Source organism: Scomber japonicus, chromosome 12, assembly GCF_027409825.1.
Source record: "Scomber japonicus isolate fScoJap1 chromosome 12, fScoJap1.pri, whole genome shotgun sequence".
NCBI lineage: Eukaryota > Metazoa > Chordata > Actinopteri > Scombriformes > Scombridae > Scomber > Scomber japonicus.
The window spans coordinates 26,169,254-26,185,573 of record NC_070589.1 but is presented as its reverse complement, the minus strand read 5'-3'; the positions used below and the strand labels follow the sequence as shown (position 1 = coordinate 26,185,573).

The 16,320-nt window shown below is 39.7% G+C and overlaps 1 protein-coding gene across 2 annotated transcripts in view; it reads right to left on the bottom strand.

Annotated features, from left to right (window-relative positions):
* Nucleotides 1–16,320, bottom strand: part of cadm3 (cell adhesion molecule 3) — a 92,496-nt gene that overhangs the window by 17,790 nt on the left and 58,386 nt on the right. For both annotated transcript variants that reach the window (XM_053329297.1, XM_053329298.1), the window contains exons 5-7: nt 10,765–10,902; nt 1,019–1,189; nt 336–426 (exon numbers count right to left, since the gene is read on the bottom strand). In XM_053329297.1, the coding sequence (XP_053185272.1) occupies nt 336–426; nt 1,019–1,189; nt 10,765–10,902 (400 nt within the window). The remainder of the gene's footprint in view (nt 1–335; nt 427–1,018; nt 1,190–10,764; nt 10,903–16,320) is intronic.

The window sequence follows — 16,320 nt, the reverse complement described above, 5'->3', positions numbered from 1 at the left end:
CTTCAATGATCTTAATTGGCTTTGACAGAGAAGAAAGTCTCAGTAATGTTACACACTTGTTAGAAAATATTGCAACATGAGCGTGACCATAATTTCATTTATGTGTTGCTGAATTGTGTAAAAAACATTTTCTTTGCACCTTACGCTTTTAATTGATTGTTTAACTACCAGCATCCTTGTTAAAGTGACGTAACCTAGAACTGGGATTTGAAATTGGCTATGTTTGTGTGTCACGGTGCATACAGTGTGTGGACTGGGTTAAATAATTGACAGTGTGTGTGAGTATACAAGCATACGAGCAGATATGCAGACATGTGTGTGTGTATGTAGCTTACTCAGGGTTGCCCCTGGCCGAACACTGTAGATAAAACTTCTCCCCCTCTCTAGGCAGATCACTCTGAGGCAAGATCTCCACGTTAGGGGAATCTGTAAGTGGAAGACCAACAGACACACACACAGAGCATAGTTACATAACACAGGACTCATAACCGTTCAGACATGCACAAAGCACTGACTGTCTCATTCATCCCCAACTCCATCTACTCCCATCTGCATCCTGTAGGCGTCACCATCTCACTGCCTCCCACAATGACATAACCCCTTACACAACGATTTGACATTCCTTTGGCAATGCAGTACCACCATCGCACCCACAGGATGGCAGCACCGGCACAGCTTCCGACATGGACCCAATTACAGTTACATTTTGATGATTACCTGCTCTTTTCATCCACAGTGACTCAACTCTGGGCAAGTGCACTAGCAGGGGAAGGTTAAATGCATGTATGGTCATTATTACAGGCAGCTAATCTAAAATGACTGGCCCAGAGATCAAATTGCAGTGGGGGAAAAATGTGCCTATCCAACCCAATATAAAAGGAGAGCAAAGTATGAATTTTAAACAAAGTAGTCTCTGGTTTTAATTCCTACAGTTTCTTTCTCCCTCGCTCTCTTCCCCCAGCATCCCCTATACCCACTCTCCTCCCCACTCCAGCCCCCAGTTCCCCAGTTGACTCACACAACACCCGCAGAGTCTGCTCGCTCCTCTTGTCCCCTGGGTGGAGTGAGGGATGTTCGACAGCGCAGGTGATGAGGGCGTCGTCATCGCTGCGGCTCACCTCCAGGGTGAGCTCGCTGCTCACGTTGTATGTGGGTTCGTCTGGAACGGACTCCACCACGTCTGGACGCCCTGAGGTGAGGAGGGACAAGAAGGGGAGGGGACAGTCAAGAGGAAGGCTGCATCTTAACCAGGGACTAGTCTAACACATGAAAAATACACACAGACTGTGGTGCAGTAAAAGGCTCTTGGCTATAATTTGGATGTGGCGGTTTTATGCTGTACAGAACAGCAATGACCCCCATTTGTTCCCATTAAATGAAAAATGCAGTTACCTGTGCCTGTGTACCTGTGCAGTTACCTTGTGCCCCTGGATGTTTTGTTCTGCAATCTATCATTATATGCCACAAATACTGTACATCTAACATTGAATTTCCACATATTTTTTATAGCAATATTATACCTTTTCCCTCCCAAAAAGGATTTTTCTGCTGACTCATTCAATGAGGTATACAAATTTTATAAATCACAAAATGTGATCACAAATTTTAGGGAGAATTAGCCTCCTTGTCCAATCATATAAAATCTCGAGGTTTGTGTTTATCTTAAATACATCAGCAGTAATCTGGGTCTGAGGTGTTTTTTCTCTCAGTTTGCCAAAAAATGTGACAGAATGACTAGTAAATAAATAAACAACAGAAAAGTATCAAAAGCATCTTTTTTTTTCATAATTGATGATTGTTTAAAGCTATTAATCACACTCGTTACAGCTTCTCAAATGCAATCTGTTTTATATCTATCGCTGAATTATCTTTATTTGTTTAGACTGTTGGTCAGAAAAATCTGAAAATAACAGGTAGTTGGAGCCTCGTATTTGTTCCATTTAGCAAAGTGATGTGATGTGATGTGATGTGATGTGGTTAAGTTCATTTGTTTCTAAGAGGCTATAAATGACAAACTCCAGACGCCAGAGCAGGGTTTTTTATTTCTGAAATCCTCTCTGTTGTACATCCTGCCCAAACATGCCTCATTCATAAGGACACAAAACAAATTAAAACACACACACACACACACACACACACACACACACACACACACACACACAAAGAAAAACTCTGTCTCAAAGCTACTTCATGTGATCCTCCAAGCTGCAAAAGTCAACATAGTATGTTGGCAGCTCAAAATGGCAGCAAGAGTTAACTGAGATGCTCACTTCCCTTCAGTATCCAGAGCCCCTGTAATGTAACATCAGTAAACTGCACACAGCACGCTCATGTTTACTAACCAGGCCAGTCTGTGATGTTTTATGCTGAAGGACACCAAAGGGACTAGTGAGGCTAAAGATCTAATGTTGCTACGTCCAGCTTTCTTCGGACTTCTTTGCTTACTGTTGCTTAGGAGACAGCTTGCATTTCACATGATGTGATCCAACACTGCGGACGGAGAGGCAACCGTACCCAGGAGTTTTATTATGGCAAACAAAGATCATCTACAGCATCTTCACTACAATCTGTTGCAGCCATATTTTGTTAAATGTGCCTGATAAAAACAAGTCTGTTCTTTTTATTTTATTTTGAAATCCTGCATTTTGTAAGTTTTAAGTAACAATACGACCATCTTTTCATACAGTAAAGGCACTTTTCCATTTCCTGTGGATTCCCTTTCATTCCTTTAGAAGAAGAGGAACTGGGTGTATAAGGTGTAAGTATAGACCAGACAAAGTATGAAAGCATAAACACAGTGGAGACTTTCATCCGGAGATCGCACTCTATTGAAAGAAAAAAAATATATCAAAACTGGGTGGTCAGACCGTGAAAGTGGTTGGTGAATCTTGGAAAGTGGACCAGAACCTTATCACTTTTTCCTGCATGAAGTGAGACACACATGCACACACGTACACACACATAAGCATGGGCGCATGTAGGTCAAGCTCATGAATAACATATACACAGAGGAGAAGGAGATAGTGGCATGGAAGCAGATTGGAAAACACACACTTGCACACACACTTTACGCTCTATCTCACTCTTCCTGCCTCTCTCTAACACACAAAATATTACAGATCCCTCCTCCTCCTCTTCGTCCTCCTCCTCCTCCTCCTCCTCCCTCCTCCTCCTCCCTCCCCCTCCAGAGAACTCTTCAAATACCACTGAATCTAACGCCATCTCTCTTTTTATTACCATAACCATTCCTCTGACCCACAGAGAAAATTAGTTTACTTTCCAGGTGCATTTCAATAATCCTACGCCACTCAGAGGAGTCGTAACTGTCTATCTCTCTCACTACTTTCTCTCTTACTCTATACACACAAATACAGACAGTATATAGCCTTTTATTAAAGACCATGGATCTCTAAAACCAGACTTGGGAATGAAGATATCCCATTTGTTTATTTGTTGACTCTTGGGTACAGTATTTCCAAAATCATACAATTGAGTTTTAACACGTTTTTTAGGCCCAAGGGGTCACAGAACTGACTCAACACATTCATTAAGCCAAACAAATAAAATGCAGTGTGTTTCCCAAGACAGCTGTGATGCACATTTACTAATAATTCACATTTCCTCTGTTCATTATTAGATAATCAGGGTAGATTTGCATGTCAGCTGCTGCAACTGGAGCAACAAGCAAATTGGACTGGAAACAGCAGTAACAGGTTGTGTTGCAGTGGATTACCAACAAACTAATAGATTCTACCTCTTAAAGGGGATATTTCACATTATATTTGCAGTACTATACACATTATCAAATTCTTTGTGCAGTATTGTTTTAATACAGGTCATTTTTCAACAGTACATACACTGTGTGCAAGGAATGCTTTTATGCATTTCCTTGGATTTGAAAGGTCAGTTAAGCCAAATTCTGCTGCCCCTCATCAACCATGATGAAACAGCCAGGACTCTCTGATATATATCATTTGCTGACCCAACCAACCGTGTTAGAAGTTGCTGCACCAAGTGGAAAAAACAACACTAGCTGAATTGCCTTTTTTCCACTGAAAATAATGGCAGGGGTGAGAAGTCAGGGCAGCTGATATCAAAATACTTTTTGGAGTGAGATTAATCATAAAGGGTGACTAACTACCTTTCATCACTTTAGCTAAGGACTAGCTTTATACCATTCCCTGACATATCTTGCCCTCCCTTCTACTTGCATCAATATGCCAGCCTCAACTTCATGACCTGGTGGCGATAGTTCATTACATTGAATGATCATTCTGTGGCAAAAGTGCTCTAAGAGTCGTCACTATCCTTGCTAAATAAAACTACTGGCTAATCCGATAATGATGGTCAATGTGTCAATCCGTCTCTGTTCCTCCCCAGCACTAACTTCTTTTTCCAGGAATAGCATCTGTGTCGGGATAATCCACAACAAACAGTTGTGGACAAGAAACTATTCATTTGGCAGAAAGTAGTTCTAAAGAAAGCTGTTAAGAGCTGTGGATTATCCTGAGGAACAGGAACACTATTTCTGGAAACAGATATCGCTGTTGAATGTGATTTTTCAAAACTGTGAGCACCACAAACAGATTGATTAAACCATAGACAAATCTTAAAACTATTTGCATGGTTCAAAAGGTAAATGGAAAAATATGGATCTTGTAATTTGGGTGAATTGATATATAAGCATTTCTGAAAGTGCTACAAATTTATCTCAACTCAGTACTCAGAGTTTAGGTTTTCATATCATAACCTTCAGTTCATTCAGTTCATTAAATATTACTAAATCACATTAACTGTTATTAAATGCAGTTCAGGAGTTCACAACAGTTCACAAAATTACAAAATCATTATAAAAACATATAATATCATCAAAGTTATGTTTTTAATGACTGATAAATAATTAAAAATAAATGAATATTCAATTTTATTTTTTTTAACATTGGTGGAAGTGTGTGCACTATTCTTTAATATTTAAACTCGACTATGCAGAACCTGCTAAAAATTTCATGGGATGCCCGTACTTTTCTATGAAACTCCTGTTCCTCGAATAAAAAAGGTGGGCAATCGGCACATCCTTGAGACTAACTTTCCCCAAGGTGGTGATGTGATGCAGATGAGGCACTGGTGTTACTGATGCTTAAACCCTCAAGCGTACAATCCACCATAAAATAATCATGTTAAGAGAATGAAACAACTGGATGCAGTAATTACTGAGTCCAGCGTGTTGGGGCTTTTAAGGGTGCAGAAGAGCGCTTGTGGCCACAGTTCTGGATTAGAGCTGAAACAATTAGTCAATTAATCGATTACTGGATGGAACGAAAAGCACTTTTTCAGCCCACGTTTTTAATGCAGGATCAGCTGTGACATCTTGTGGGACATGACTAAGTCTTGAAACGAAGGAAATCAGACCACTTGATTCATAATAGTCATCTGAGCCAAAGAAAGTCTAAAGGGACATTTTTTTTTTAATTTGGAAAATCACATAATGCACTTAACCCTAATAGATTTATTGCAGTCTATACTTTGTCGTAAACTCCTTAATCAGTGTACTATTTTGAGACATTTACCAAGCAAAATGTCAATCGTTAGCTGAGCTCTGCATCTGAAATGTGAGGATTTGCAACTCATCTCGGTTTCATATCACTGTACTATTGTTCAGATAAAAATCAAACTGAAGACCTTCTCAAATGTGACATTTCACTGCTCTTCATGAATGCCTTTGTGTTTTGGACTGTTTGTCAGAAAAAAACAAGCAATTTCCAGTTGTCACTTTAGGCTCTGGTAATTTTTGATGGGGATTTGTGTCTATTTACTGACATTTCATAGACTAATTCTGGCTTCAAAGGTAATATAAAAAACACCAGCTGGACCACTGTGGGAATGTAAAATGAAGAGTCAGTAAAACTCGTTATTATTCAAAAACTATGCCAGCTGAACAAGACACTTAACCCCCAGCTACTCCAGTGGAGCTGCACGGTCGCCAGAAGCAGAAGACTTTGGAAGGTTCCACTTGGCGCCTCTGTGGTGTGAAAAACGAAACAGTGAATAGGAAGCAACGCATGGCTTAACACCACCGTGCATGGTCAGCAAAAGCCCTTCCCTTGGATAAGGCGAGGTTTTAAAATAATCAAAACAGTCATCACTTTTAAGCTTAAATCGGATTATGACCGGTGAAAGCTATCGAGTCTGATTTGAGCGTTCATATGATGTCATCTTATTTGGGAGGCGAATTAATTAGTCCTGTTACTGGATTACCAGGTGCACATAGCTGCCAGGACATATTATGGACTTATATCTATTGGTGGAAAGTGTTTTTACCTTCAGTCAAATACTATATGAAAAAAATATATATAATTGTGAAGTTCTTGTGCTTTCTATTTCACCACAACTCAAATGTTATTACTGTATTTTTTAATCCCTTACATTTATTTCACTACTCAGTAAATAAGATTCTTAATACAAAACAAATGAGCAGCTTATGACATATCATACATTGTTACTGAGTAATCTACTTGGCATTGTGTAAAATAATGAAAATTGGCTCCAACTTGATCACATACAAACATGAAATTCTGCTCACACATTAATGAATCAATAATAATAAGCGGTATTGAGTCATCATAACACTGTAAAATTGAATATGTTTGTGTTCTGGTCTATTGGTCAGACAAAACAAGCAATTTAAAAACATTTTATAGACTAAATGATAAATTGATCGATCAAAAACTGCCAATGATGAATGTGTTTGTTAATTAAAGCCCTGGATTTGTTCCATTTCCCGACGTGCTGTGATTGTGATTGAACTGACTTTGAATTTATTAACTCCAGACTTTATAACCTTCCCTTCTGCTGACATTCATTTTCAAATCCTCTCTGTGTTACATCCTGCCTCAACATCCTTTACATCTCAAAAACTACTCCATGGCATCCTTAAAGCAGCAAAAAAGCAGAGATGATATCATATATATAATAATGAAGCAATATGAAAGCTGCTATTGGGCATAATAACTTTTACTTCTAACTTATAAAAACTTGAATGAAGGAATTTTCCTTTTTAATGGGAAATTTTTACATTGTATTGATGCTACTTTTAACGATGTGATTATTTCTTTGAACGCTGTCTTCCTTCTCACTCGTCTCTTACATTACGCTGCTCCATATGGACACACGCCCATGTACCCTTCACCATCCGCCCTACGTCCTGCATTATGACAATTTGGGCTGGTATTCAGCCGGTATGGCCTTAAGTGCCACCATAAATCCCCATTATCCTCAATCCAATACATCGATGTCACTAAATGATCCATAGCCCTTTCTCACAGTACAACTAATACAGTCTTCAAAGCTCTTAGCCTTTCATTCTTCTCAATTACCACTCCCTTTCCCGCACTCTCCCTTGCTCTCTCTGTCTCCCATCCTCTTCCCCTCTCTCTCTCTATCTAAATCCGCTTTCCGGATTTCTCTCTCCATTTCGTCAGCCTTCCCTCCGTTTCTACCCTCTCTCCTGTTGCGCTCTCCAGTCCTCTCTTCTTTAAAACTGGTCCCCCTTCGCTTCATCCTCTCTCCCTAGCCTACACTCCCACTCAGCCACAAAGCCACCTCGCTTCTTCGTCTGTGGTTTTCTTAATTCCCCTTCTGCTCTCTCTTTCTCCTTCAGTCTCTCTCTCTCTCTCTCTCTCCCTCTCTCCCTCTCTCCCTCTCTCGTCGGCTCTTTGCAGCCTCCATCACTCTCTCTGTATCCTTGCAGTCGCTTCATCTATTTTTATGCATGCACACACACACATACACTCCCGCTCATTCACTAACTCCCTCTCTGTTCCCTGTTTTTCTCGGCAGCCCCTCACTGTCACTTACTGTCAGTGAAGCTGTCAAGGAAGCACTGGTGAGCAGCAGTGTATAGGCTCATCTTTCCAACACAAACGCGTACACACACACACACACACAATGGGAAACTGTAATAATAGCACACTGACCCGTGATGCTCTTCCGTTACATAGCCGGAGATGAGCAATGTGTGTGTGTTTGTGATTATCATCTGTCCATTACGAGTATGTGCGTGTTTTACTGGAGGTGTCTGCGTGTATGTGTGCGTGCATGGATGTGTGTGTGTGCGTGTGGTTCAAACAGTGACTGATCAGTGTGTGCGGTGTCAGGACAGCTGGGCAAGGCCTCGAACACACCGTCTTTAACATCGAGTTGATCTCCCTCAAGTCTCTCTCTGTCTGAGGAGTGTTTATTTAAAAGGGTCAGGTCACCCAAATTACAAGAAAGTATGAAGGTCCCTGTTAGTTTGGATGCAATCCTCTTGCCAAACAAGAAAGCTGATGCTACAAAAACACAGATTACATTCAATGACAAAGCTTTTTAATGTTCAATGTCAGCATTTTTTTTGTATAGTTTCTACAATATCTGCATGTGCCAACTCAGGTCATGGCTAATAATCTGTAGCTAAAGGGATACTCCACAGATTTAACACATTCATGTCATCAGGGTTACCTTGGTCTAGGCATAGAGACAGCATTTTTTCACAGAAAGCCTTGCATTACAAACTAAGGTGTGTAGTTTGAGAGATATGGCCATTTACTAGATAAAGAGAGTCTAATTAAAGATGCTGCCAAATTGCATTATGGGAGTTGTAACATCCAGTCCGTTTTAGAGACTAAAAGTCCTCATATATATATTTCACTTAATTGCTTCTCTGGCACAGGATATTGGCATTGGATGTACATCAAAATGTGTGGAATCACCTAATATCAATGCAATCAGGATGCTGACTCGTCCAACATAAGGACTATTTCCTCAGCACAAAGTATCCTCTGAAATTCCTATGAAAGCTGTTCTCAGTAGGGTCTGCGGATTATCCAGAGTAATCAAAACATTGTTTAAATGAAATTCTGAATGTAGAGAACACCACAAATAGAATTGTGTTCTCCATCTTATTGGAGCGTCAGCAGAAATCTCAAGAGACTGATGTCTCAAAGCCTGGGCAAATAAAAGCAAAACTATCTGACTTGCAAGATACCTCTAGAGGTAAGAGGAAAATGATGTCTTTCTAATTTGAGTGAGTTGAACCTTTAAACAGAAATCCAATCTCTCTAAAAAGCTCTCTATACCCTCTTTCCCTCTGTGTACTGTTTTTAGTTCAGCTGTAACAAAAAAGACTAGATAATCTGTCCTCAGGCGGGCAGCTCTCCCATTCCTCATTTCTCTTTGTATCTTCAGTCCATTCTTTTGATTCATTTCAATCCATAACTATAGCAAACACTAACAATGCCAAGGCATCAATACACAATACAGCCATTTTAGCATTACAAAGCGTCTGTGGCATTTTCACATCAATAAATCATTATCATATTATATCATCATATTATATTAGTATAATTACTGTTAAAAACAGATCTACCAGCCTAAACACTGTAGTTTACACAGAGTAGGATTTGGTGGGACATCTGCTGAAGGTATTTGCATTTAGACAGAAGGCGCTGTTCTTCCAGGCCAAACAGAGCTTAAAGCTTCTAGAGTTTCTGGTGATGGCAGATGGTGGAAGAAGCAAAAGGGTGACCGAAACAACACTTTCAACATGTTTGTTCTGCTCGGTAAAGCTAAACAGAAAACCTCTGACTGATGAAGCAACAAGAAGCAAGGGAGGGGAGGGAGTTAACGGAAAACATAGTTGTAATCTGGAGAAACACTACCACTGCCAATACCATTGGTGTGAGTCAGAGGATGCCAATCCTTGATTTTCACTTTATCTGTAAGAAGAAAGATGCTTAATTTTTCCTCTCAAGACATCCTCTCTCTGTCTTCCTCTTTCTCCTCCCTGCTTATTTCTCCCGTTTATCTGTAACAAAAGACCAGTCAGTCTGACCTCTTGCAAAGCTCCATCTTTGTTTCTCTGTTCAACCTCATCCCTTCATCCTCTCCTCCGCCCTGCCTTTTATTGTTGGATTCTGTCCTTATCCCAGTTAGATCCAACCTACGCTATCTCCCCCCCTCTCTGTGGTGTCACTCCCAGTTGCAGATATGTTGCAGCTGCAGGGATGACACACACACTCACACGAATGAACGCATCATCCACACACACACACACACACACACACACATAGAATAAAAAGCATATACATAAAGTATACATTTCTTGGATACATGCATAGGCACAAATTCACAGGATCAGGAGATGAAGGAATGAAGTGCACAAACACAAACACGCTCAGCATGTTTCTGCACTTACACACACACACACCAGCAGAATGCTCTCACACTTCCACACACACATATGCACACACAGGTTTAGGACACACAGAGAGACAGCAGGCAACGTGGCAAGGACACAATACACACACAGCTTGATAGAGCACACACTCACACACAGGCTAGCTCATCACACACACACACACACACACACAATATGACAAACACACACGCAAAGCAGGTGCATGAATTTGTGCACGTGTACAAACACATTCAGTTGCGGATGCCAATACACGCTGTACACCGCAGGATCACACACTTAAGCCCGCAGACAAACACATACATATGTACACAAAAACCACATCCTTGCATTCCGACAGAATATCCTTGCGGCCACACACTCTGTCAAGCTCATTACCACACCCAGGCGCTGCTTCCTTACCACACAAACTGATCCAGCAAGAGTCAACAAGCCAGTGTACAACAACAGACACGTCCAGCACACATTTTCTGACCCTGTAATACACACACACTCTCACACAGAGCATCCACACATTCCCCTGCTTTTCTCACCTTCCAGCTCCTGGTCTCCCCGGTACCAATGCAGCTTGGCGGGGGGTTTGCTTCCTGTACTGGTGCAGGTCAGGGTGACTTTGCCCCCCTCCGGCACTGCATTCTCAAAGCCTGAGATCTGAGGTTTACCGGGCACTCCTGGAGAGGGAGACAGACATTGAGAGTCAGAGAAAAAGGGGAGAGATAACTTTTATGCGGCAAAGGCTCACCTTGTAACCAGAAACAGGAAAACTTACTGCGTATGTATTTGCAAATTTGTAGTGTATTGAACTGAGGGGGAGGGGGGGGGGGGGGGGGGGTATCGACAGCTAAATTTGATACATTCCGAAAGCTTTGATGTAAAACCCAGTGGGACAAAAATTTGGATACAGGCTTGCATTTATTTGCCCCAAAAATAGTTCAGAGTCATAGCACAGCAGCTCAAATGTGTTACAGTATCTTCAGTGTCTGTAAGCTTTCTGTTCGCCATGACCTTCCAGAAACAAATGTGTTACATTATCTTAAAGGACCTGTGTGTAAGTTTTAAACACATCTATTGGCAGAAATGGGATATAATATTCATAAGTATGTTTTCATTTCTGTATAATCACGTGAAAATAAGGATTGTTATGTTTTCGTTAGCTTAGAACAGGGGTGTCAAACATGCGGCCCGTGGGCTAGAACCGGCCCACTGAGGAGTCCAATTCGGCCCACTTTCCTTCCTGTCTTCTTTTCCTTCCATATTTCCATCCACCCTTTCTTTGTTCCATCTGTCCTTTCTTTCTTTCGTTCCTTCCTGTCTTCTTTCTTTCATCTGTCTTTCACTCCTTCCTTACTTCCATCTGTCCTTCCTCTCTTCCTTCCTTCAATCTTTCCTTCCTTCCTTTTTTCCATCTTTCCTTCCTGTCTTCTCTCCTCTTCCTTCCTTCCTTCCTTCAATCCTTCCTTCCTTCATTCTCTCCTTCCTTCCTTTCTTGCATATCTCCTTACTGTCTTCTATCCTCTTCCTTCCTTCCTTCCTTCCTTCCTTCCTTCCATCTTTTTAATGGACCGGCCCACATAAGATCAAATTGGGCTGTATGTGGCCCTTGAATGAAGATGAGTTTGACACCTCTGGCTTAGAATGAGCCCTTTATATTTACATAGGGAGCAGCTCCTCCATGTTGCAGCACCATATTTGACTCTAGAAAGAACCTTTCTTGTTTTTTTCACAAGTTTCACGGCCAGCATAAGTTCTTCTAAATGTTTGAGAAGGATGGGTGATGGTGAGGGGTTATCAGCTCTGGTCCTTTAAAAGCCTGTAAGGTGTTCAGCATGACTTTCCAGAAACATCAGACCTGCTGCCTCGTGATTTGTCCATAAGGGCTGGTGCACAAAACTATTTATATGCTTCATAAGCCCACTTGTGGATGCCCGAATAATGACCCTCAGAGACAAAAAAGCATATCATATCATTGTTATAGCATCAAGGCCTGACATTGATGCAGCAGATTGTGGTTGGTGTTCCTGTTTTGTATGAACAGTCAATGTCAGTTTCTTTAAAACCACAATCTTTTCTCACCTTAACCAAACCTTAACCATAGTGGCAGCAGTGCAAAAAACAATCGTACTGTATGAATCTGTATGAATCTGTCATTTGTAACAGACTTTGAATCAATTAGGGGGAAAAAAGTCATTATGATGACGGGGGCACCACATCAAAAAACGCTCATATGGGTCTTTATAGAGGGCACTGACAGATTTTGTAATTGACTTTTAGAGAGAATTAGACGATAAAGAACAACACACACCAATTAACTTTCAAGATCTCATTTTCATCCAGCAGTTAGAATGATTTTAACGTCAGGGAGCATGACAGCAGGGATTACTGAGGCACTAAAAAATCTGTTGTTGACATGCCATGACTTAATAAATGTAAGTTATAGTGGAAACACTGAGCTTTATAACAATATTGTTAGATACTGGATTTAATGTGGATTGGTTATCTAAACTATTGGATCAGATTGGTGCCTTTCGAGTTGTATGAAAAAATATACTAATGCCTTTTCTTTTTTAAACAAGTGGTCTCTTTGTCATATATATTTATCACTGTTAGGGTTTTGAAGTTGTAATTAATTGCAAAATGTCTGAATTGTTTGCAAAATGCCATTAGTAATACATAAGTCATATTGAAACTCCATGACATATAATTTTTCTTTATTAATTCATTCCAAAAAGGTCAGACACTAAGTAGTTATCAATCTTGTGATGAATCTGAATAAAATGCTAACCATGTTTCTAGTAAGACCACATGACAGACACTTACAAAAGCTGAATACAGAGACAAAAACATTCCCCAATATAAAATGATAAAATCATCAATTGAGTGAACATTCCAACAACAACTTGTGACAAATATTACGTTTTACAACATCTGCAATAAAAACTTGAAATGCTCACGCTGATGAAAATAAAAATGCAATGAATTCAGTGGGGGAAAAAACCCAAACACTTGTTATCTCTTTAAAATTAGCAGCATGAGGTCTTTAAGTGAGTCTGGTAAATAGTATTGTGTGACAGTTAATTCTTCAGGTCAGTTCAAAATGTCAAGTATATTATATTTTGTAGAGATTATTAAATATAATTCCCAAAATTGATTAGTTAAAACCAAGATGGAAGTCATAATGAGTGTGATTGATGTATGTATAAAGAGAACGTGATACAGGAGGAGCATCTGACTTTGAAGCCAGTTTGACATAGTGGCAAAACTGTGTCACATGACAATATTGGGCCCAAAAATACCTTTTCCCCCATAGACTTATATTTTGAAAGGGATGTCTGTAAAACAATTGTTCTAAATGACACAAATGACTAATTTCTCTATCAGAAATTGATCCATTTGGTCTGATCACTTTTTAAATCGTTTTATCCTGATGTCTCTAGTGAGCATGCTCCATGAGGGCATTGGGCCCATAAAGCACACTCAGTGTGTTTTCAGAAAGTGGCATTTTTGGCTTCATGCTTCATGAGAAACATTCACAGGAATGAGCCGGGGCCCGCCTCTGACACTGTGTCCAGTTCTCTTTATATATCCATGGTCTGACTAAACAATCATCTGGGGGACACTGGTGTCTTGTGTAATCATCTACAGGAAAAGATTGTGAAGGACAGAGGGATAAAATGAGCCAAAGGTCAGAATCAAACTGACTTTAGCCAAGTGAAATACCAGAAAGCCCCCAGCCAAACCAAAATATCATGATACATCTTCCCTTCCCAGAGGTGTTCTTCCAAATTCCAGCACAGTCAGTTATAATTAGAAACATTTTTGCTTAATTACTACTTGAACTTGGAATACAAGCTAAAGTGTAAACAACACAAGCAGGAAAAGGAATCTCTGCATATTTCAGTATCCACTTTGTCTTCATCACCATCATGGTCTAAGGCAAGGAGTTGGGAAAATTAAACATTTCTTGCCGTGCATCTGCAGCCATTGTGGGCGGCTCTTTTCTCCAGTGTTGGCAGAGTGTACTGTCATTTTGCTTTTGAAAATAATAAACATTCAGTTTGCTGTCTATCGCATGCCACAGTCTTGTGCATTAAGGGAGAGAGAGAGAGATAGATAGAGAGAGAGAGAACGAGACTGAGCTGGAAATGTTGAAGCAGAGAGAGTTAGACAGAAAGTCAGAGATGGATAGACCACGACACAAAGGGATGCCAGGAAGGAGACTGGTACTGTAGGATTTTTTTTTATTAAAAGTGACAAGAGTTTGTACCAATTATTGAATTTTTTAGGCTCGAAAATGCTACAAATTTCCAAAAATATTACTAATATGAAGGGAGAGAAGAATGACAGGAGAGGAATAGAGATACAGAATATAGATAGATAGATAGATAGATAGATAGATAGATAGATAGATAGATAGATAGATAGATGATGGATGGATGGATGGATGGATGGATAGATGGATAGATGGATAGATAGATAGATAGATAGATAGATAGATAGATAGATAGATAGATAGATAGATTTATGGATGGATGGATGGATGGATGGATAGATGGATAGATAGATAGATAGAAAGAAAGAAAGATAGATAAATAGATAGATAGATAGATTTATGGATGGATGGATGGATGGATGGATAGATGGATAGATAGATAGATAGATAGATAGATAGAAAGAAAGAAAGATAGATAGATAGATAGATAGATAGATAGATAGATAGATATATAGATAGATAGATAGATAGATAGATAGATAGATAGATAGATAGATAGATAGATAGATAGATAGATAGATAGATAGATGCATTGGATTAAATGATGTTCTTTGATTGTCTATTATTTTGTCCACTCCCTGAAGATAGATAGAAAGACAAACAGACAGACAGTGAAGTACCAATATAAAGTGCTGTGAACTAACCAAGGTATAGATCAAAAAAATAAAAACGTGGTCAATATTTAATGTAGCCGTTTTTGATGTAGTGCACTGTGTGCGGAAGCTCTCTGGCAGTAAAGCAGCATTGAATATTAATGAGGGAATAATACTGCACATATAGAATTGGCTGGAGAAGCCCTGTCGAGACCCTCTCCTCAACAAGGAGAATAAGAGAATAAAGCCATTATAAATAATGTGCTGGTTAGCTCAGGAGAGAGCAGTTAGACATGCCTCACATTTCACACTTACAGACACACAACAATTTAAAACAGACTGTACTCAGCAGTTGTGTGCTGACGTCTGCATTTGTGTATGTGTCTGTCAAATCGTTGCACATGTCAAAACAAGAATGAAACGCACACACATGAATGCTGCTGTGCCAAAACTCGATATCGTTGCCTGATTTTCCCCACAGGGGTCCATGCCTTTTAGACATTTTACCATACATTTTTGATGGTTTGGCTCCCTCTCAGGGGTCATGAAATATGCATTGAACGCAGAATACAGTGTCACATCCGTCAATTAAAGTACTTTTTCTTTTAAAAAGAAGCTTGAATCACAATTACTGCAAAATTGGAAGAAATTTGGAGAAGTGATTGTCATGTTAATTTGTATTTAAAAAGCAAAAAGTGGACCTGCCTTCACCCTTTTACACACAATCCCCTCCCCCCTCACACACATATATTACATTACCATTTCAGGCATTCTACTTATGCTGTTGTCCAGAGCAACTACATTTAATTATGTTCAGTATACTTTACAGCACTGTCATATATATACATATATACATATAAATATATATTCAAGGATGGTTCGACATCTGCTGACTGACACAAAACCCAATTCTGAGGAACAACCCTGCGGTCTCTCAGCAACAAAACAGCCGTTATAAACATAAGCCACCATGCCCGACTCCAAATATCACATTTGTCGGATCTCTTGTTTCCACTAAGTGCATTTTTTCAAGAGAATTAGGCCTCTGAACCCTCTGCAGCTTGATTTCCATCTGAATATTTCTTGGCAAATTATGGTGTATTGAATTAGAAAAGCTGTGTGATTCAAAATGGCAAAATCTGATAAAACCTTTCAGAAAGAATTCTTTATCCATACAGAAAGCATGCAAAGACAAGTGGTGAAAACCCATTTGTTGAATAAATATT